Source organism: Channa argus, chromosome 6 (genome assembly GCF_033026475.1).
Source record: "Channa argus isolate prfri chromosome 6, Channa argus male v1.0, whole genome shotgun sequence".
Classification (NCBI taxonomy): Eukaryota; Metazoa; Chordata; class Actinopteri; order Anabantiformes; family Channidae; genus Channa; species Channa argus.
The window spans coordinates 5,912,973-5,936,515 of NC_090202.1; the positions used below are offsets into that span (position 1 = coordinate 5,912,973).

At 38.9% G+C, this 23,543-nt stretch overlaps 1 protein-coding gene across 1 annotated transcript in view; it reads right to left on the bottom strand.

The window, feature by feature from the left end:
- Positions 1-20,357: 20,357 nt before the first annotated feature.
- rtn4rl1b (reticulon 4 receptor-like 1b) overlaps positions 20,358-23,543 on the bottom strand; it is a 143,403-nt gene continuing 140,217 nt past the window's right edge. The window contains exon 3 of the mRNA XM_067508668.1: positions 20,358-23,237. Within this exon, the coding sequence (XP_067364769.1) occupies positions 22,344-23,237 (894 nt within the window). The 3' untranslated portion in view covers positions 20,358-22,343. The remainder of the gene's footprint in view (positions 23,238-23,543) is intronic.

Below are 23,543 nucleotides of genomic sequence, written 5' to 3' on the forward strand. Positions count from 1 at the left end.
CTGTAATGGCTACGGAGTTTGTAACGGAGCCATGATCTTGTGATACACTCAGAATTTGGTTTGATGTTGTGTTGCTGCAATAAGCAAGTCCTTCCTTGAAAAAGATTACTGTATTAATGGCAACCTATCTTGTTCAGCATTAATGGTTCCTTCACATATGTGCATGTTACCCATGCACCCCCATAGATCAGTGATGCTGGCTCTTGAACTGTGTACTGATGACATTTTTGCTCTCAAATTTGAAGAAGTTCAAATTTGACTCTTTCCGAATCTTTAGCTTATCTCTTTGTAGGTAGGGTACAGATTTAAATTGCATTTATAGATGCAGCAACAAACTGTTACTGATGACGGTTTTCAAAGGGTCTCCTGTAGCAGTTTAATCTGAGGGTTCGAACACCATTTGATACGCCTAAATTATTAGCAATTACCCTTATTCTAAAGCTGTTGAACTAGGCAGAATGATATACCTTTCCCCATCCTTACTTCTGAAAAGTTGCTCTTTTTATAGCCAGTCATGATAGTGACCTTCGGCAAATTAACACACAGGTGTTTTTTAAGTCTTCTGTTGCCCCTGTCACAATTCTTTGAGATTCCAGAATAATTTTAGAATGATATGCAAATAGTAAGAATTCCATTCCATTCCATTTTCATTTTAAAAAGTACTTGGGAAGCAGTGGCCCAGTTGGTAGAGTGGCTGACTATCAACTGAAGGGTCGGCGGTTTGTGAGCTGATTCTCCTGACTATTGACATTTCTATGGGTGAATCAATAAACCCCTAAACTGCCCAACCCCAGCCATGCAGAACCCCAAGCATAAAAGTAAGTACATGTGCTCCAAAGAGACTTCATATGCATGTACACATCCATAAGTAAATATATTATAATTTGTAATAATAATAAGTTACATTATTCTATAGTATATAAATTGCCATGGAAATGGTTATAGTTATGTCATGGTTGGCAGGTGTGAAATACACTAAATAAACTAAGATCACGGTTCTATTAATGAATTCATGATAGTGAACTGCTCTTTTTATCAGTCCCTTTAGGATTCTGTGGACCTTTTGGAGTTTGATTCTCCTAAAATGCCTAACTTTGCGACAGTTTGTCTACAAGTTGCAACGTTTTTTTTATAATGTTTTAATTCTCAATCAAACGAACCGAGTTGCATTTCTTCTGCACGCTGTAAATCATTTTAATGGACATTCTATCCTTCGTGTCTATGTACAGTTTGCAGTTAGTTTGAGCTTTGTTAACTCATATATTTAAATCTAGTTATTGTCTGCAAGTGGTAGCAGATTTCAACACAGCGTCCAGCTAAATTCACGTCTTCGTAAACAAATCTAAGTAACTATGTAGTGAGTGTTGAAGCCAAAGTTTTGCACTGATGGAATTAGACAAAACCTGAGGAGGTTTGGAAATGTATAGCAGAAACATTCAGAATACCTAAATACATAAATATTAAATCATGGACAATGAAACCAGCACAATGGAGAGGTGAGCAGAGGGCTTAAAAACTCCCATGGAAAATATCAGACACCTCTTCTGTCACAGGAAACGGAGCATGGAATGTGCTTTGTTTATTTTTCATTGAAATTCCCCATCGCTTGCATAAAAAAGTGAATTCTTTTTTTTTTTAAGTCAAGAGTCCATGAAATAGGTAGAGGAGGGGTGGGAGCCTCTGAAGTCGCATGGTGCTTTACTGATAGGCCCACGAGGAGAAGTGAAGACTCTCACTTTTGCACTGTGGGAATCCAGGAGAGCTCTTCACTCACAGTTTACATTGTTGCCCCCGATGAGACAGGAATAAGGGGTAAATTGTTACACACTGCTCATGACTTTGGGATGCAGAGCTCTCCAATCATTACTTTATTTTTAAGCATGTCCCCATAATTTCAGCCGGTAAATGTTTAATCAAAATTAGCATCATATTATGCCCTCTTGACCCCATACGTTTCAAACAAAGCACGTTTGGAATTGTGAGTGGCAGAGTGAAAACCTCTCACCTCTGAGTTGGAGGCCTCTGTCATGTTAAATGTATGTTATTTCTAAGTTGCGCTGACAAAAACGTAGTGCTGTCTGAGGAGGCAGAGAGACATTTGACCTGATCCCTGTCAGTATGGGCCCATTATGGCTGCAAGTGCAGGGGTAAGTGTTAGTGTCCCTTAGGCGTTATTGCATTCCACTGACATTTGCACTATGACAGGGGATGAAGACACATTTACATATGCAAAAACAGGGGAGACGTTTAAAAATATTATTAGTTTGGCAATGAATAAATACACATTTGCTTCTGCAACTCAGATCAACAATTTTGGCTTCCTGGAATAGAATTAGCTAATTTGTCATTCAGAAGAACTTTAATTAGCTCATTTAATAAAGCCAAGGATGCTAGAGTGATGCTGTAGCTGAATAACAAGAGATATACTTTTTTTTTTGCCAAATAATTTTCAGCAATTGTGCTTTTATTAAACTTTTCGCCGTCCACTGATTCTCATCTGCCAGGCTTGTCAAGATAACAGATGAATCATTATAGGCAACAATTAAGAACATGTAAGATTTTCATTTCACTTCGGTCTTCATTTATATTCCTCTGAGGTACAGTTTTACCCTCAGTAAATCAGCCTTGAGCATTTCTGGTCCAGTATTGAGATTGTTGGCTTAGAAGAACAGGCTGATCTGTGGTCAGGTCAAATCAGTCATTCACACACTGTAGGGACAGAAAAGCACAAGTACTAACAGGGAGAACTGTTTTATCTGTCGGATGTTGGTGTGTGTGTGTGTGTGTGTGTGAGTGGACATTCTGGATTCGACCTTCTGGCTGTAAAGTGGCAGCACTAACCACTCCACTATTGTTCTACCCCATTTTACATGTATTGATTTGAATGTATATCAAATTGTTGTTTGTAATATAACATGAATCTCTATTCATCATCATTAACTGTTGAAGATTAGTTTCATTTTATTACATTTTAACTGCAAGACACTTTGGGCAATTAACTGCAAATAATAACATTTTAGCTTATAGTTGTATGGTTTGGATCATGAGCCGAGCTTTCCATGACTTTGGCAAAGGTTAATCCATAAAAGTTCCTTTCCAAACTTTTGTGGCGCATCTCTGAACTTCTTAATGCAAAGTGGAAAACAAAAAGTCTTTCCAAATCTCACTGCTGATGAGGGGTTTGCATCTTGTGGCCTCGTAAAGTTTTTTTTTTTAAATGGTGGATTGTGATAAGTGCACCCCTGCCCTATAGGTCATCTGTCATCAGCTTCAGTTGTTTTCCTTTGCCGATCCGTTTTCTGTCTGTTACTGTGTGCAAGTGGTTTCAAGACTTTTCAAATTTTTAGTATTGGCTCTACTCAGTATGTCTCTCCTGGATTTTCTTCTTCTTTCAGTTTCAAAATGACTTGCTTTTCACCCATAGACCTGGTCTTCAGTGTAATGTATCCCTTTTTATTATTTTATTATTAGTCAGTTTTACTCACTGTCAGGAAATCGTTCAAAGTCAAAGAATTTCAAAATAAAGTGTCTGGTGTGCACTCATATGAAAGGCGATGGTAATGCAGCAGTTATGAAGCAATCTTACACTTTACTAGATAATGTTTGACACTGAAAGCATCATTATCACATTATCTTTTTAGTGCTGGTCCACGCATGTCTGCTGTATGTGAGCATTGTGTTCTTGTACTCGTGGATGCATGTACAGTTTGTGTTTGTGTGTGTGTGTGTGTGTGTGTGTGCTAGCCTTGGCTGTTGCACAATAAATGCTGAGCCATGTTCAGAGCACATAAAAGCAGATTTGAAGGTTCTCACTGAGCATGTTGTTAATTGAGTGCACTGGACAGTGTTGCGAGTGCGTCACGACATCTGTGGGCAGAACCGATGCTTGCCCACAAATGTAAAAGGCATCGCCCTCCTTTTGCTCATGTACTTGGTGCTGGTGGTGGGTTTGTTATGTGTATATCTGTTTTGATCTGACGAACGTAATTGACTGTGATGGGGCATGTGGGAAGAAGGATGGACAGGAAACAGAGGTAGTGACAATTTCGACAACAGGTCCCGTTTGCAGTTGCTAAACAGAGAGTCCATAGGGTGAGCGTGAAAACCTCCCTACTCATTTATGATAGCTGAAGCTGGAATTTCTGCATCCTTTGTCAGTTTGGGCTTACAAACAGCCATGTTGAATTATTTGGAATGTTTTAATCAGAAACCTACCTTCATGAAAAGACCTGAAAAAGATGTGTCTTCTGCACAGCACCTTTCTCACTGACTGATGTGATGCTCTACAGAGGTAATCATTTCAATGTGTAGCACATCTTTTTTAGGTTCTGACAGTCGCCTCCCTCATGTTTGCAGGATAGAGAGGAGTTGCACCAGCGCTGATGGGATAGATGGAATCTCTTCTCAGTCTCCCTGCTGAGACGACTTAGTAAACGATGTGAGATGGGAGGCAGACTTTTCGAAGGGTTTAACATCTTATTTTTAGCAGCGAGGAGGGAACGACGCACTGACATGGGTAGCGTTACCACTAGTCCCCTGTGACAGAGTGGTGCTCACATCACTGCCTCACCATTTGCTGTCAGTGCTGTGGGGATGTGACGTGGGAGCTTGATTCGAATCCCCCCAGAGAGATGTCAAAGAACATTTTTATACCACATACACAAATGTTATTATCAAGATTGCAAATGCTTAAATAAAAATTAAAATGTAGAAAGAAAATATTCTTTCATTTTCTTTGTGCTCTGTTTATCTATTCATCTATCTGCCCCCATTTATCACAGCTGTCACTACGACTTCCCTCACCTTCTTTTCACACTCTTTCCTTCCAGATATTGAACCTCCCATCACCAGTAAGATTACACACAGCTAAACACAATTCCTAATTGCAGTCAATAGATCAGAGTCAGTTCCAGTCATTACCGGTAACTTATTTGGCAGTGAAAGAAACTTAGAAGGTATTTTTAAAGGTACTGTTGATTGAAACATGTTACATTTCTGTACAATGTATTCATGCAAAAGACAGATGTGTTCCTCTATAATATCACGCTGTAAATAATGTCAATGTTCAACTTGAAAATGCCTTAATTTAAGTTTAAGCATAGTAAGTGTAATGCCAATTTATAAACTAACATCTTTGGGTTAAATTAACTAAAGATATTAAGTTGACTTAACTATTTGTTCAAGCTGGCTTTTGATTCTTAGTAGTGAGGACATATTTTGTATGGTTTTAAACTATTTAATCTCTTTTATTTTAACTATATTTTCTTTTTTTTACTTATACTTTTAATTTTATAGAATATAAGTCCAATTATATTGTTTCTATCATTTTATCATTGTTTGTATTTTACTTTCATGCATTCGTGTTTTTTTAATTGCTTGCTTAGATCTTCTGTTGTATCTTTATCTGTTGTAAAGCACTTTTTTCTCCTGGTTGTGCTATGTAAGTAAAGATTGATTGATTGATACTTCTTTGATTTTATAGCTTATAGTTTAAAGAATTAATTTTTTGTGTTGACAGGACAATTTGTACCAAGTTTAGAACAAAGACAACTTGTGATACTGCTGTCAATCACTGGGACACTAACCTTCACTGTGTTTACTATAATTTGTATTATTATAAAAAGAAACAATGTAATTCATATTAAAGACATAAAGAAAATTGCTTTTTTCAAACTAAAAACACTAAGACAAAGAATTGTTGTGTTTAAACTACGTGTTCAGGGATGTCTACCAGAAGTTTAGTTTTTTGCCTTAATTGGTAAGAGAGCTTTCTGTGGTTTAGTGTGAGCATCCTCCCACTTTACCTCTGCATCTGTGCTCCTGGTAAATGTGATGCTTGACTATTTCTGCTCGTTGTGTACAGATAATGGATAATAGGGAGCAACAACAATGTCAACGCATGTAGGTTGCACATCTGTGCAGGCTAGTTGTGCTCTTGAAAAACCAGGTAAAACTTTATGATCACAGTCCAAACCAGCACACCTGATTGAAGGGTGAGGAGCTGTTGACCACAGCAAAGAAAAGTTTTGGGAAAGTTTTGTCAGCGAGTGGCTGAGTTTAGCATGTAACTCGTGCTTAGCCACCAGCTGCGTGAGGACACAGACGACGTCCATGCTGCCAGTGGATTTGCAATATTCCTCTAAACAACAGTTGCTGGCAGTAATGATCTAAGGGCAGCAGCAAAGTGCCAGGAAACGTTAGCAAATAAAATGTCTGCTGGCGAGTAATCAGTGATGTAAACAGAGCATGATTTAAAACAATCAGAGGGATCAAAACTGCACAGGTCTTTCATGGGGACACATGCTCTTTCTTACGGCTGATGGATGAAATACACAGCAAAGTTTAGTAAGAAAGGCTGAATGAGAGTTTCGCACTCTAGTAGAAGTTTTTAGTATTCACTCAGCGAAACAATGGGTATTAAGAGACTTTGCCTGCACCCTCACACTCACACACACACACACACACACACACACACACACACACACACACACACACACACACACACACACACACAATTTGTTTTGGTACCATATGTTGAGAGATAAGTATAGCTATGTAGATTGTGGTTGTTGGTGATCAGTAGAATAGCAATTGAGTTTTTTTTTTTTGGGGGGGGGGGTTATGCATTGAAACAAACACAGGCCTGTATTATTCAAATATCCAATATATATCATGACTACTAACATAAAGTAACCAATCAATTTAATGTCTGGCCTCTGATGTATTAAAATGTTAATAATAGTAATAATAGTTTGTAATAACCATCCTGTTTCAAACCTGAATTGTCATAAATTTCAGAATTCAGCACCACAAGATAAATATAAGAACCACACACAGATCAGCTTGGTCTACATTTACATTTAGTCATTTAGCAGACGCTTTTATCCAAAGCGACTTAAGAATGAGGTGGTCTTGTTGCTTAAAGGTGGGAAGGAGCTCAGGAGAAATGTAGCAACATTTGAAGAGTGAAGTTTGGTGCCTCAGCGAAGGCTAAATGTTCATCACATTTAGCCTGTTTGTTGTGGAAAGATTCAGATCGTGATCACTGATTGTGACTCTTAATTGTTAATCTGAATAATCATTCATGCGCATTTGGCTAGTTTGCTGTTTACCTGTTTACCGATGACGCACGCATGAGATGTCAATGGTTACTAATATGCATGTTAAATATCAGGTGGTGCTGCAGGCGGGCATTTCAATAAATAAAAAAATAAAATCTTAATTTATTCAAAAAAATGACAAAATTTTACAAATTTTACCGAAGCCGTGGCCCCTTTTTTTGCCATCTGTTTGCCACTCGCATACAGAAAAACCCTGGAGTCCAATTATACATTGCTCCTGCACCGTAGCTATAGACCCAACAGTAGAAGTCTGCATGGACATTACTTTCATATTTGTCTATACTGTAGTAGTATTTAAACTTTGTATTACACCAGCTTTGTTTTTATAGTGAGATGAGAAGTCCTGCATCAATCTTGTCACGTTATTTTACTCACTGTCACCTGGAGCAGCCTGCTACTTACTCTAACAAGGATGTTTTTCTGACTCCACACATCAGCCACTGACCAAAACACTTGCCTCCCTGGACAATATTGGCTTTACAATGTTGTCACAGCAGAGACACATCAGTGATAAAGCAGGCCCGGTCCTCTGCCGCCGACCTGGGGTGATTATACTGTGCAGGGCTGCAGATGTCGGTGGCCATAAAAACTGTCAAGTATCCCGCCGGTCCACTCTGTCTTGAGCTGCCATGGCCTTGTGCAATTAGCTTGGAGGACTGCAAATGCACACATCCAATTAAAGCAGAACCTGATTCGCTTGTCACAAAATCAATGCAGATCTGTCCCCTAATGCGAGAGACGGCAGTGCCTAAGATAGCGTAACCCAAGTGACATCTTTCCTGCCTTTGCCATCCTTTTTTTTTTTTCCCCCCCTCATCTCACTGGATGTGATACAACAGCCTCATAGTATTGAAGTACTGTCAGAGAGCAGCAAATGAAGTGTTAGAGCAACTGCAGTGGATCACAGACAAGTATTTTGTTTTTCATATTCTTTGTTGTTTTTGTGGAGATGGGTTTACTTTGTAAAAAAAAAAAAAAGTCTGGATATTCTGCTGTGCATGCAGTCTGCCATCTCCCTTCATGCACAAGTCTGGTACTTTTCTAGACTAATGAAAAGAAACTGACAAGCGTCTCAAAGGAATATTTGTCTTTGATATGAACATCTTGTTTTAACTGCATGCATGGCATTAGTTGCCCCCGTAAGCTTATTGAACTTATTTTGTTTTCTCAGCAAAACCCTTTATTGATAATAAACCAAATATCGTTTTTTATCCTTAAGCATAATGAAACGGCTTCATTAAAAATCAACACAAAGTAACAGAAAAAGCTAATACTCTGACACACGTCATTTAATAGTTTTTTTTTTTTTTTTTTTTTTAAATCACCATCCTGTTTTCTACCAGCTTTCCATTGTGGTTTCTTTCAAGCAGGAGCACGATTGTTTTCTAGGAGATTTGGTGCTTTATTTGACGTGTGTAATCACCATTAGAGACTAGGGGAGGTCACATCTTCCTCAAAACAATTAAAACTGGAAATTGTCTACTTACCTTACTTGAATCAAATGGGTCCAAAAGCTTAATGGAGGAAAAAATTCTTCTTCCCTCCACATTTACTAGTAATCCAGTGCCTCTTGCTTCATGTTGCCACTAGTAACGCATGAGCTGTGAGTGCAGCTTGTGAGCATCGTGGCCCTGATCCAAGTCTGAAAATACTGGGTATCAAACCAACTGAGATCCAACACTGAATAATTACCTACATTAAATATGTATTAAATATATACTTTGAAACAACAGCTGTATTTAAACTAATATGACTTACCCCCCTTCCCGTTGTTAGGCTCCAGATTTGTTCCTTTCTTTACAACATACGCGTCTCAAACAATATATTTATTTGTAACAAAGCATATTTTCACAGGGGCTGAAACACATGCAAAGAGAAAAAACACAAGCAAATTAATTTTTCTTTTAGCAATTTGACAACACAGGTGCAGCATTAAGAAACATGCTGCAAAAAGAGATTAGAGAAATTCGCCAGGAAAAGCCACAACACAACCAAACGATGAAAATCTTTGCAAAAAAGAGTTATTATAAATAATGACACCCATTTCAGATGTTATCACACCTTTCGGTGGGACTTATTATTAATATTATGGCCTGTAGGTACCTGCTACATATGTCAGCAGGCTCAGCAGGCCCTTATCAATCATATTATGGGCTGCAATATTGTTTTGGTTTAGACTCAACAGCAGATGCTTATGGTTAAGTTGAGTAACAAAAGCAAGTAAGGCTGTATTGTGTATCAGACTGAATTGTGTTTCTGAGTGCACAGCGAGTTTGTCTTACGTACACTGTAACAACGTAGTCAAAACGTGGTCACGTTGTAAGAAATGAATGCTGCACGTATGTGAGATAAAATACAACATATAACTCATGGGGTAGTCGGTTCCCTAAGTCGGGACCAGGAAATATCATGGTTTGGGTTAAAATATGGAAACATCGGCTGAAGTAGCAACGCTAATTTTTTCCAGCAATAAAACAATCTGTTGTCTCCTGTCTCAAAGACTCGGGCTACTGCCACTTTTGCCACTGTTATATCTACCACCGCTAGACGTTGCCAGTGTAGAAGCCGAACTGAACCGGACTTTAATGATGGCAATGATAATGACATACTGTGCATTTGGATCAAAACACCTGAATTGTTTACTTTTTTACATTTTTGTTCCAAAGTCGCGGCCAAATTATTGCCATCTGTTTGGTTACACGTCTCTCGTATGTTGTTGTTTTTTTCTTTAAACCACATCACTGGTGTGTTATGAAGAATTCCACATACCGTGTTTCAATTCAGATACAGCATGAGGAGTTTGGCATTTGGCCACAGTCTCTGAGTTCATCAGCGGGGTTTGTTTTCTGTAAACACAGCTGGGGTCTGGTACTTGTGTGGGTGGTACAAACCTACTTGGAAGCCTTACAGGAGCATCTATACACCCCCTGTGTGCCGGTGCACGCGTGTACGCGTCTGAGGGGTGATACATAACACATGTACGAATACATCCTTTTCAGAACATGTGTGTGAGGGTATTATTGTAACTTCAGCACCGCGTGTCAGCGTGGGTGTGTGTGTTTATCTGAGTGATGCTGCAGGGCGGGAGCGCAGAGCGAAGGAGGGAGACAAGCTTGAACTCAACCTCAGATGCCCCGCAGCTTCCCAGCGAGTGGGAGCATGTGCATGTGGGCCGGGGACACACTTTGTGGTGTCTTGTTTTGTTGAAGTGGCAAAACTTTTAGTGACAGTGTAATCGAAAAAAAAACAAAAAAACAGCGGCTTTTTAAAGAAACCGACACTCACTCTTCCTGCTCTTCACCTTCTTCCGAAAGATTTCGAAACGGAAACTATCTGATGCAAAGGAGGATGATTGACTTATCTGTTTGTCTTTGTAAGTGATGATGGAGTTTTCTGATGTAAACCTGTGAAACAGTCTGAATCTGTTAGTGTTCAGTGTTTTTAAGGAAAAAGATATGAGGGGGGAAAAAATAGATTATTAAATTGTTTGGTTGTGCATCATCAGTACACACCTTTAAAGTATTGGCTTTGGGAGTGTTGCCAATGCAGCACTGGAATGTGTGCAGAATATGACATGATAATTAGACACCGTGTGGGCCCATCAGCTGCAGCTTCATTGCATTTCAAACGGAGCCATGCCAAAGCACAAGGGAGCACCCTGACTGCTCTGCTGAGCGTGACTTCTTTCTCCGTACTTAGAAAGACAGAGGATTAGGAAGGTTTGGGAGGAGGGTCTGTTACTGGCTAGCCTCAAGGTGAGTGACAAAATCACTACAACATCAGCATATTTCATTCTCTTTGTACCCAGCGGTAAGAGAGACACTTTGTCAGTAGATCAGAACAGAGTTTTATTCAAATTAAAAACTGGGAGATATCACGGTCTCCCGAAATTTACTGTGAAAAAAAGTTTTTCTTTCTTCCTCTGGTGCTCAAGGAGAGACTCTGTATGTTGTGAGCGGCAAATGGTCTATATAGTGTTTTTCTACCTATTGGCACTCAAAGCACTTTACACTGCTTCTCACTCACCCACTCACACTCACAATCACACACACACACACACACTCACACACCGATGGGGAAGCTGCTCTGCAGCTGGCCAACACTCACCTGGAGCAAATAAGATGGGGTTTAGTGTCTTGCTTGAGGACACTTTGACATGTGACCGGAGGAGCCGGGAGATCAAACCAGCAGGCATTTTCTCGTATGCTCGGAGCTATGTGTCCAAAAGCATTATGTTAATTTTACACCAGCCATATTGTTATATGCTCATTATACGCTCTCTTTTGACTGACTGGCGCCGAGGACATGCCTGTGTTCAGTACATGCACGTTATTTATGATTTGTCCCAGTGTGATCCATATTATAATGTTTGTGTGGAACACACTAAATGACTGGGTTATCTTTGATGACATAGTGATGTGAAGTAACTTTACAGTCTGCCTGTTTTCTGCAGTGTGTGCTATAGTTTTTACTAACAATCTTCAGGGCACAATGGACATCAGTGACAGGCCATGAAGAGTAGAAACAATTCATATTTTATGCCTCTTCAGATGGTGGTGCTTTAAATGGCTCGATGAGCTATTGTGCTTTAAAGGATAGTTTCAGTTAGTTTTGAAATGTAGTATGTAGTCAACAATCATCACACGGACGATAGGACCAACACTGAATCTTCTCTGCTCACGTGTGGTTAACCTGCAGCCTGTGTTTGCTTGTTCCCCTTAGACCTCCACTGTGGTACAAAAACTACTGAAAACACATCAGCCAGTTACATTTCTCCATGGGATCAAATATATATATTTATTCAAAAAGACGTAATCAAGAAATTGTCAAATTCCAGGTTAAATGTCACGCATGCACAGTTAACTTCGCTAGTCTTTGTACTCAGCTGTCTCCTGGCTGAGAAGAAAGAAAGAAAACAAAAGTTTTTCTTTAATAATATTAATTTACTGATCATTTGTTGTTGTAGTACTTTTCAGTTCATATGTTCAACATGAATTAAATATAATTGTACAAATTGTACACTTTATTTGAACATTTAAATAGACAATACACTTAAGTGGTAATTTTCAAGGATCTTTCGACATTTCTACACTTTTATAAACAATTTCTATGAATTTACACTCACATATGAATTTTAAAAGTATAGCATAGCAGAGAACTTGCCAAATAAATCATTACACAATCTTTAATTAAATACAAAAAATATCTTTCTAGAGGTGATTGGATCATTTTGAAGATATGATCATTTCTGGTTTGACCTTTTGTGATTTCATGATTATAATTGGTGCACTCTTCAGGTTTTTTTTTCTAAACTAGTAAATGGTGTTTCTGTGTTTTAATTATTACTGCAAGATTTCAAAATCACTACTGTATCTGAGGTGCTTATAAATATGGGTAGAAGAAGATACATTATTGTATTTTTTATTTGACATTTCTGTCTCTATGCTGCAATTATGATAATGAAACATCTGCATGCATTTGGCACATAAGCACATCTAATCAGCAGCCCTGAAGTAGAAAGAATAAAATGCTGCTGTGTGGAGATCTCCCTCTGTCGCATCTACAAGAGGATGATTACTTCTGTTTATGTGTGTGTGTGTGTGTGTGTTGGGATATAGGGGTGCTGTGCATGTCATAAGCCCCTTGACTGGAGCATGGACCCCTCCAGAAGTAACGGCCTCCTAGTAAATTGTAGGCACTGATCACAACAAAAGCCGCATTACAGAGCCTTTTGTCCCCTAACATACATATCAGCATTGATTAGCTGTATTTGATTTATTTTTTGGGTTCTGCACACACAGAATTGACATTGATATTAATTGGTATCGATTACAAAAGAGCATCAATCAAAAGAGCATCAATTATCAATGACTTACTTAATAGCTGGATAGCTAAACCTGTATCATGGGATTAATATTCATGCAATAATGTAAAAGCAGGATTTTAGAGGTGAAGCTAACTTTGAACTGTTTTATGTCAAACTGCAACTAATAATTGTTTTCATAATGGAATAATCTGCAGATAATTTTCTACATTAATTGATTGTTTAGTTTGTGATGAAGTGGTGAGAAAAACAATTATCCCACCAGCTGCTAATTTGCTATAGATTGTGACAGTCTGACTGATCACGCCTTTAACTCTCACACACTAAATGTAAAAAAGTATTTTGATAGCTAATTTTATGATTGGCACTTTAGACTTTTCTTTGTTTGTTGTTAGCGAGTAATCAAAGTTCTAATTTACTGATAATTATAGCTGTACTTAAGCGGCTGCCATTTTTAACACCATCAGATATAAATAACGGTTGTTTAAATATGTTTTATGTAATGAATTACAGTTAAAAAATGAACTCAAACTTTGATTGGGCGAATACTTTGATGTGTTTTCTCATGGTAGCTTCTTTGCCAACACAGTTTTTTGCAAACCGGATGTCCCTTCTTGAGGACAACTCCACATTTGTTAATGGGATGTCCAAAGTAATCCCACGCTGCTAATTTTAGTTTGGGCTTTGACTGAGATCAGCCTCACTCTGCATGAGTCTGAGAGGCATGGATGGGTGAGATGTTACGCTGTGCTGCATTTTTTCCAATACCAGTAATAAGCATTGTAGCTTGTAAATTAAAAGTTAAATAAAAACTGTTTACTAGCTCATTCCTAAATTACTGTGCGTACAACTTATCTCTGCTTTGCAGCACATAACATCGGATGATGACGACCTACTGAGCCTTCTAGCAGCTGGCAATGGGTTTTGCAGCAAGACAATGATCCCAAGCACAAGAGTAAGTTGAGCTCAGAAGGAATAAAATGGAAGTTTGGAGGTGGCCTGACAAAGTCTGCACCTAGAATTACCTTTTCGCATTAGGTGTTGGATACATGTAAGATTTTTTGCCTCAGTAATTGCAATTTTTGTTGAAAATTGTACTGCCTGATTGCTCAGATTGCATCGTTTGGAAAACTTGAGTTGAGTTTAGTACAAGAGGCACAAAAAGAGAAGAAAACAGCCCCGTATTTGCTGCTGTGTTGGAACATGGTAAGACCATAAAAAGAAATGTGATGGAGTCAAAAAACAAAAAAACAAACTTTATTTGCTGCCTTTACAATTAGTATATCTATGTCAAGTCATTAGAGCACTTTCCATGAGATGAGTTAACAGAGCTCCTACCTTGCAGCTCATCAATGGCTCTTCTCTCTGCTCCACTATCTTTAGACCGACACACCATCTGTTTTAACCAGCCTGCATAACAATTACATGAAACTCACTGATAATATACTGTATATAAATATATATGTATTTATCAGCTATTGACCTGCATTTGTAGTATTTACTGTCTCCCTTCGTTGTTTTCTTTTTCATTTGTCTTCTGTGTTTAAGTCACTTCTTTTCCGGATCCTAATAGGACAGTAGGGCGAGGGCATCAAAATGCCTTGTGTTGAGTTTGCACAACACAAAAACCATGCTCCTGTTTGCTTCACTTTCCCAACTGTACCTTTGGACTGGGATGGCTGGGAAGCAACCACATTCAAGGTAACTTTTAATGCCAAATAAAATGACAAGAACCCACTAAACTAAGTGCTTTTATACAAGCCCAATCTTCTTGCTATTTATTTGATGCCTTGTTCTTTTAGTGTTGATGTGTTCCCCCATCTCTGCAGGTATGTTAATGAGGACAGTGTCACAAAATTGTAATTGTAAATTTTTCATTTATAAAAGGCCCAAAAGTTTCCTGGAAAATCATAGATTTCAAGCCATGGGCAATACAGTACACACAACAGTCAGCATTTTCCACTGTAAAATCAGCAGCTTGGAAATGTGATTCATGAAAAGTAATGCGCTGCACTAAGCGGCACCTCCCTCGTCTACCTGCTTTAAAAAAAAAAAATAAATAATTTAACATATATGTATTGTTATGGAGAAACATGCCATTCAGTAATTTTTCTGCACATTCCATCTGACTTGAGGTCAAACACGAAAGGATCAGTGGGCCTCTAATCCATGCAGGTGGTGCTTGTGGCCTTGGGCTGCTCGAGTCCTCTCCGTTTAGTATGCAGCCTCGCTGGTTTGGAGAATTGGAGCACAGCACTGCTCCGGGGGGGATTTTAAACTAAATAAATAGACAAAATAAAAGAGCTGGAATAAGAAAGAGGGTTTCATGGAAAAAAAGGTGATATTAGCTTTGTGATTGAGTGGGGAGAGTGGGACTCAGAAAAGAAGAGGGAACGGAGGCTCAAACTATGGTGCAAGTGTTTTGGCATTTTGTGGCGTTTCGGCGCTTAATTACCACGTCCCCCAGTGTAACATCTCCCTGTCCGGCTCACCCACTTTCTTCATCTCCTTTTCAATTTCCTAATCGCTTGGTTTTTAATTAAAGCCACACAGTAGTAGACTGTGAGACAGTTACAAGGCAAGACATAGGCACAGATAGTCATAGGATGCATGTTTTGGGGTGTGTGTGGGGGGGGGGGGGGGGGGGGGTGGGGGAGGTGGGGGGGGTTGGTCTGTTGTATCCACAACAATGTCACGCCTTAGGATGAATCAACGAGCTGCCTCACTCCTGCATGAATAAGTGATGTGAGCTCTCACATGCTGGTGCTATGTTAGGCAGTCTGTAGTGTGATGTGTAATAAGAGCTTTTATGTTCCATACGCAGTGTATTTATAGGGAAGCTCCTGGAGTGTTGTAAACAGGCCACACTAACACACTGTTCTGTTTAGTTTTTTTTTTTCATGACTTACTTTCTTTCTCTCTTTCATTACTGTGACATCACATGCCTGGTTGTGTTCCCTTCGTGTGCCATTTCCTTCCCCGTGAATCCCAGCCAATTCCCCTCCATCCTAACCGCTCAATTTCTGATGTGCTCTCTCCCTATGCTTCTGTCATTTTCTTAATGATACCACGTTCCACATTTTAGAACTTATTTCTCCTCATCCCATCTTTTAATTATGCAGCAGCATCTTTGGCTCGGGCTTCTAAACGATGCAGTCAGCATCCTACCTGTTTTCACACGGAGGATCTGCCCGCTGAACAAGGTCCTGACTATATGCTGATCGCTCCTAGATTTCTTCCGCAATGAGACAATTACAATTACAATGGCCCTGCCTTTGATGTGCTTTTCAACTAAGTGGGTCAAGTCAAATGAGAGTATCTGGGAGTCAGATACCTCAAGTTGAGAGGAATTGAACAATGCTGTGTTCTCTCCACAGAAAAGATAACACTGACTAAAAATTATCACCACGATGCTCGAGTGCCTGGGTTTTGAGTGGTTTTTATTTCCAGGATTCTGTCTGCATTTACTTCAAGGTCATTAGTCCAAAAAGTTGCATGCTTAAGACTATTCTGGTATTTGAAAATGCTTCTTGCAAATACACTACATTAGATATTGAAATATAAATCCCACTAAAATGTAGTGCAAAGCTATAAAATTTACAGAGGTAGTTATTTATTTGATAGCCAAGGATTTAACTTTGACCTGATAATGTAGTTTCTAATTTCCTAAATTGGAACCAACAAGTCGTCCTAACTTTATGCCCATTTAGGTTGTTTGTTCCTACCTACTTATGTCATTATTACAGTTTCATGAACAAGGACCACACACTCACATCTTATATTAAGCAAGAGTTTATTAAGTATAAACCGTATGAGTAGCATCTGCTGAACTGGGAAATGGGATGATGTCTGGCGTGAGAAACCGTGGTTGAATAGAGTGAACCACAGGCAAAGACATCTGTGGTTTGGGAAAGATTTTGGTGGGACTGTGTTCCATGTGCAATTATAGTAATTTGGCTGGAAAGTTTTTTTTTTACTTTTACTACATAGGAAGTTGTGGAAGAGTTCTGTATTCAACACTTTTTTCGATATTGGGAGTTTTTTGAGTATTGGTAGGCTCCTAAGTGTGCTGAGTGTGGTAGACATAGTAAGTGTTGGTAGGTTTAGTAGTTAGGGTTAGTACGAAATCTGCAAGCTGCCTTAAAAATCTCTGTTTGCTTATGTCAAATGATGTGAATCTATACCTTTGCAGCCGTAGTTTCACACTGGGCTTGGACTGGACTCTGGTCTCCCGTGGGACGCTCCTGTGTTTTGTTGACCTGTCTCATCTCCTCTCACAGTCATAATTAACTTTTCGTCAATTTCGGCTGCTGTTATAAACAAACCTAATAGGGTCTGTAATACATGTGAAGTATAATTGCTTGTTTTTTTTAGTGAGGAGAAGATACCCACCACTTTTACAGCCAGCAGTTAGCTTAGCTTAGCATTAAAAATAATTGAAGGCTATCTTGGTTGAAAGAACTAGCTAGCTCTCTGTGTAGCTTTATATTTATAATACATATATTAGAGTTATAGCGATTAAGCATATTTTCCACAATGTTTAAAAGGTCTCATGGGATACGCCCTAATATGATTGTAAAGAGACTTTACAAATATATACAATGACTTTTCTCATCGCTTGATACTAATTTATTCTATTAGGTATCAAGAACAATGACAAATGAAAATGGAAAAAATGAAAACACGAAAATTGACACAATGATTATGCACCAACATATTTTTAATGTGAAAATATGATATTGGCTTGGGATGGAGAAAGCCGTGGATTCTAATCCCACCACACCAGGCGTGGCCCCACTAACAAATGCCGACGTATCAGTAATTTTTGTTTGCTTTATTTATGCTGATGTGTATATATTTGTTAATATGTGATGCTAATTTTATAGCTGCTTTGCGGTATGTAGAATTGTTGATGTAGATAAAAGTAGAAAATAATAAGATACCTTAAATAACCAAAATGAATATCTACCCTCACACCACCACCTTATGTCAAATGTGTATAAATGCCAGGCTTATGTTATGTGTGTGTGATGCTTATGATAAATGATATATTGTTATTATTAGCCTCCAAACATTTCTATTAATAACAGAATAAACTAGTATCTTGTAACTAAAATGTAGTTTATGTTTTGGTAATCTTTAAGATATCTTTGAAGAGAGTTGAAGAGATCTTGTGAATACACAAACATAAAAAAGTATCGCATACTTTTTGGCAGGGTGGCAGCTCAAAGTAAGAACCATCAACTGAAAGAAGTGGAAATGGTGCAGGACATTACATTCAGCAGCTTTAAGAATCGTTAAGAGAAGACTGGACAGACTACATGCCGAGTTCCCCCAACCACAAAAAATGATACTCACAAGTGAAATGAAGTGGCTTTGGTCCTATGTTTCCAATGTTTGTCATGTAGTGCATAAAGAGGACATAATAACCCCCATAATGGTGTGGTTGAAAGTGCAGAAGCTGGTCAATAGGCTGCAGGCTGAGATTGTAATGTCATCCATGCTGATCCCAAGCTCAAGAATGACTTTGCAGGTCATACAGCTAAACTAAAGTACATCCTTTATTATAATTATCTCTATTAGAATAAAGCTAAGCACTGCCTTTTACTAAACATATAGTCGGTGTAATGTATAAAGTTTACATAAATGTGTAATCTTCCATCTACCACTGCTGGAAGTACTGCAAATTAGATTTTTTATATTCGGATTTAGGACATTCTGTGCACGTCACTTTAGTGATGGACATTTATGTGCATGTGAACAAGCTTATTAGAGAATCCACACCCCATCAACTCCTGCAAATAGTTACAAATGGATGCAGGGATGGCTCATTTTTTTCCTGTTTATCATTTAACATCTTATTCAGCTCATTCAAACATGAACATGAAAAACTGAAATTCAGCCTCTGCTGACTTTGGGCTGGATTATTATAAGGTGACTTGGAGCCTAGAAAAATCTACATATTGAATTTGAATCTGTTCCATTAAAACTAAATGATTCTTTCACATAACAAGAGCTACTAAACAAACTATCATAAAAATCAGGACAATGGCAAGATTTTAAATGCTGAGTCACTCGGTGTATCGCTGTGGTAACATTAGTACGACGAAACTGAATGAAGTTTTATTAATTCAACCTAATTATATTATTTTCTCCGTTTAGATATGAATAAAATATTGAAGCAACCAAAATGACGGGTTTACAGATTGGGAACAAATTAAAAAAAGAACCACTCCCATCAGGATGTTTCATTGCAGACTAAAGGTGATCACTTTGTAGTGAACCCAAACTAAATGGCCCCCGCAGCATAACCGAGTCACAGGATCCCCTCATTGTAGGGGTCAAGCATTTAAACCTGTTTATAGCAGATATCTTAGCACCACAATGGACTGTGGGGGCAGAATGTCAGGCCTATACTGTTCCCGTGGTGTATGTCACACTTGCCGACCTGTTGGGATTATTGCGAATTAATCATTTTTGTGACCGAAGCTCCTGCCATCTGTGCCCCAACAACGTCCAGTGATTCTTAAACTTTTGCCAAACCCGATCCAAACCCTGACTCACCTCATCCTGCTTAGCATTTTTAGATCTGCCCAGAGCACAGTTGAGTGTTAGTTGTTCCGTTGCACCATGTGAACCATTTTGGAAGCATCTTAATTTGCTTATTCAGATTTTTAACTTGTCTCCCAGCTATAAGTGAATATTGTAAAGGAAAAGAGAGGTGCAGAGTGTGTGTTTGAATGAACTTGGTGTGGGGGTAAATGAGCATCAACCACCAGATGCCAGAGCTGTTATCAATTTTAATGTAATTACACAGCAGCAGCATCCATGCATATAACCACTTCTTCTGTGCTCATTTATCATTTAACAGAATTGAGGAAAAAAGTTCAATTGAACATGTGCACGTGGATCAATTTCTATCATGGTGAGGTGAGTTTAGAAAAGAGGAAATATAATTTATGTTCTAAAGGTCCATTAATAATAATAGCCAGGAATATCTACAGATTCCATGCGACACTTTCATTAATATCCTTTGTGATTTTAAATTATTAGATTGCAGTATTTCACACAGCAGGCTGCATGTTGTCTTTCCACTTTCTGTTTTTCAGGCGGTCTGGAACTTATTTAATTTTAAAAATCAGTGTGTTGGTACTAAGCAGAGCTTTCTATAAAAATCCCGCTGATTTTTGTACAATATCGACATAAATCCTAGAAAAAGCCAACGTTAACGCAATGTGTTCTGATTAAGGGGAGCAGAGTGTAATGTACAGCAAAGATAGAGAAGCAAATATGATGGAAAATAGCAATTATTACTGAAATAATCCATTCTGCATTCATAATAAATTAAGAGAAAAGAAAGGGAAGCAAAAGGTCATTTACTGTTTCCATAATCCAAGTCTCTACATCCCTAAATGCAGCAAAAAAACAGACTCAGGCTACAACGGTAGACATAAGAAGATATAGATTTTAATATCTTTATAAACATTTTTGTACTGTTGTTCTTTGATGATAACTTACCGAACAATTGAATTATGACCAAAAAAAAAAAAAGAATGAATAAGCATACGGTAGAACAAATAGGGAGGTGAGGAAATGTGCAATAAGAAATTAAAGGTTCATGAAAAATACGTAAATAAAGAAATCACCAGAAAATCTAAACTTGATAGACTCCCCCTGACAGGAGGAGCACATAACCCTGTTATCGTCATCGGTGTCTCTGATATTGTTTTTCTGATAGTAAAACTGTAAATGATTAATATCAGCACTGCGAGAAGTCCTTTTGTCTCCACTGTTACTGGTACATGTCACATCATTGTTACAACACCATCTTATCAGTAGATTTAAGGGAGGCACAAAAGCTCCAGAAGTACAGCGAGATGTCCAGTAATTACTCACTGTCAGTCCGTATTATACTGCATCCCTGTGATACTTCATAAGCAATTGTCTTGGTCTTGGATCCCCACATCCATTGACAATCGCATCAGTTAGTTAAGAGGCGTAAATCTCTCTGCATGATCCCTGTTTTGCTATGCTCCATTCCATGACTTTTTTAAAAAAAAAAAATCTTTTATTGTTCACAAATCATTTAAGGTACACACATTTTGTCTTGTGTCTTGTTCATGTGTTCCTTTGATGTTACGTCATTATGAAAAAAACAAAAACGTGTTCCTAATGTTCTCAGCGATAAAGGTATTCTCTCACACTAGAAGAGGGATCAGTTCAGGCCAACCTTACTGAGAAACTGAAAAAGCCCCAATTTGACCCTCAATCTCTAAGGCTCCTGTAGGCCCTGCAGCAAGGGTCCATCTCTAGGTCCATTTTGTGTCTTAGAAAAAAATCAAATGAACAACATCTGACACAAGATTATAGACAGACTCTTCAGTATTCACAGCTTGATCTCCCAGATACAGTACACACATTGTTTTCCAAGCAAATGAAAAGAGTGCATGGCAGTCCTCATTATCTCAAAACAATTAGCAGCTTAATATTCAGTTGCACAGAAGGAGAGAGGGTGGTGTAAATGAAGCTGAATGTAGTCGAGATGCAATACCAATGAGGGATGCTGCTAAATAGGCAGACGGTTGGTACAGGACCTGAAAAAACAAAACAAAACTGCATGATCTAGAAAGTACTCGTTACAATTGGTTGCAGCTTCATACAGCGTATGAGCTAACTAGTTTTTGTTGAAAACATCTGTTGCCATAGATTTTCCATTCTGTAATAATTGGGCATATTCCTGTGTGCACTGACTGGCATTGCCTTGCTTCAGTCTTAACCTTTAGGAGAAACACACACATATGTTCTTCCTTTAAACCTGTTCTCACCACCAAAGGATGCAACAGAAAAAAAACACACATGAAAGAAAGGATGAGAGCGAGATAGAGTAGTAGCTTCTTGAGCTGAACAGATAAATTAAAGCTGAACTGAACGAAGCATTTGGAGACACAGCTTATCTGTCTCGAGAGTTAACGAGTTTTGCTTCGTTTGCTCTCTCGTCATTCTACTAATACCCAATTTTCACCAAATTTTGGTTGTCCAAGCTCCAGTTGAGTGAAAACAGAATTAAAAAAAAAAACCCAAAAAGTGTAAAATACCAAGAAATATGAAGGTGAAATCATATTGGCTCAAGTGGCAGTGCAAGCTTGGTCTGGCTTCACCTCTTATCGTTTTCAGTTCCTCCAAATTTTGTGCTCTGAGTCTTCCTGTTTGTAGATGTTTGATGCTTTGATGCCTGTTTAAGTCTGAACAGTAAAGCTCCCTACACGACATTTACACATATAATCAAACTCACACACACATACATAAAAGACACACAGGCCTTGTAGTGCAGGAGCAAGAGAGGGTTTTGAGGGCTGCGTTTTTGTTTTGTGTGTGTGTGATTAGCATTTGCCAAATCCTCAACGGAGAATGTAGTAAATGTTTGTAGTTATCAAGGCCACAAAGAGGGCATAGAGATGTAGTAAGGACTGGGATAAGGTCGCCCTATTGTTGGCTTGTTGAACCCCACTAGGGGGGCGAACAGTGGTCCGGGGAGTGCACTTGTGCTTTCTCCGTGTAACGGTGCCGTCTGGGGATGTGTGGTCGTGTTTTCCACCATCTGTGAAATCTGGGGAGGTATCCTCCTTGTCTGCCATGACTTCCTTTGAGTGGTGAACCTCATTGTAACCCTTCCCCTTGCTCACCCTATTGCGAGGCTTCGTGCAGTTCCGAGAACGACCCGGCCTCGAGGTGTGCTCTATGTGGGTCTGCCCCCCAGATCCCACGGCTACACCACGATTCATAGACGGGTTTACCGTTCCGGATAAATTGTTAGTCTGGGCTCTGGACTCAGAGCTAGGAACAGTTGGTGAACAGTTGGGAAAGTCCTCCTTACCCAGCACCTTAAGGTCTTTCCCGAGCATATCAGCCGGTGCCATGCAACCCACTGAAGATGTCGAACCTCGGAAACGTTTCAGCCATTCCCACAGCGACAGGGCCTTGCAGTCACATGACCATGGGTTGTCATTGAGTCGCAGGTATTCCAATGCAGGTAGCGTTTCCAGGCATTGCCCAGACAGCTGTATCAGCGAGTTGTTGAACAGGTAGAGGGTGGTGAGCCGCTTTAGGTCATGGAAGGCCAGGCGGTCAACCCACTCAATCTGATTTTGGTGAAGAAGCAGCCGGTCCAAGGCTCGAAGGCCTCTGAAAGTATTCTGGTTAAGACTCCACAGGCGGTTCCCATGCAGAAACAGGTGGCTCAGGTTGTGGAGGTCCATGAAAGTGTCATCCTGAAGGAACTTCAGATGGTTATCCTGGGGAGATACAGAGAGCACACAATCATCACTTCAAAATTGATGCCACGCTGTAACTGTAACTTCTGTCCTCCCATGAATCTGTTCTGTGAAGCACGATAATACAGACATAAATACAGACATTCTACTTGTGCTAATGCTAATATAAACACAATAGAACAGTTATGGGATAGATAATTATTTCATAACACAGTGTAAGTAAATATGTGTTTGAATTAATTTTTAATGAATTACATTTTGTTGCTTTTTTAAAAAAAAATTGACAGCCCTAGTTGGGTCTTAGTGGTAAAATCATCTAGAAACAAC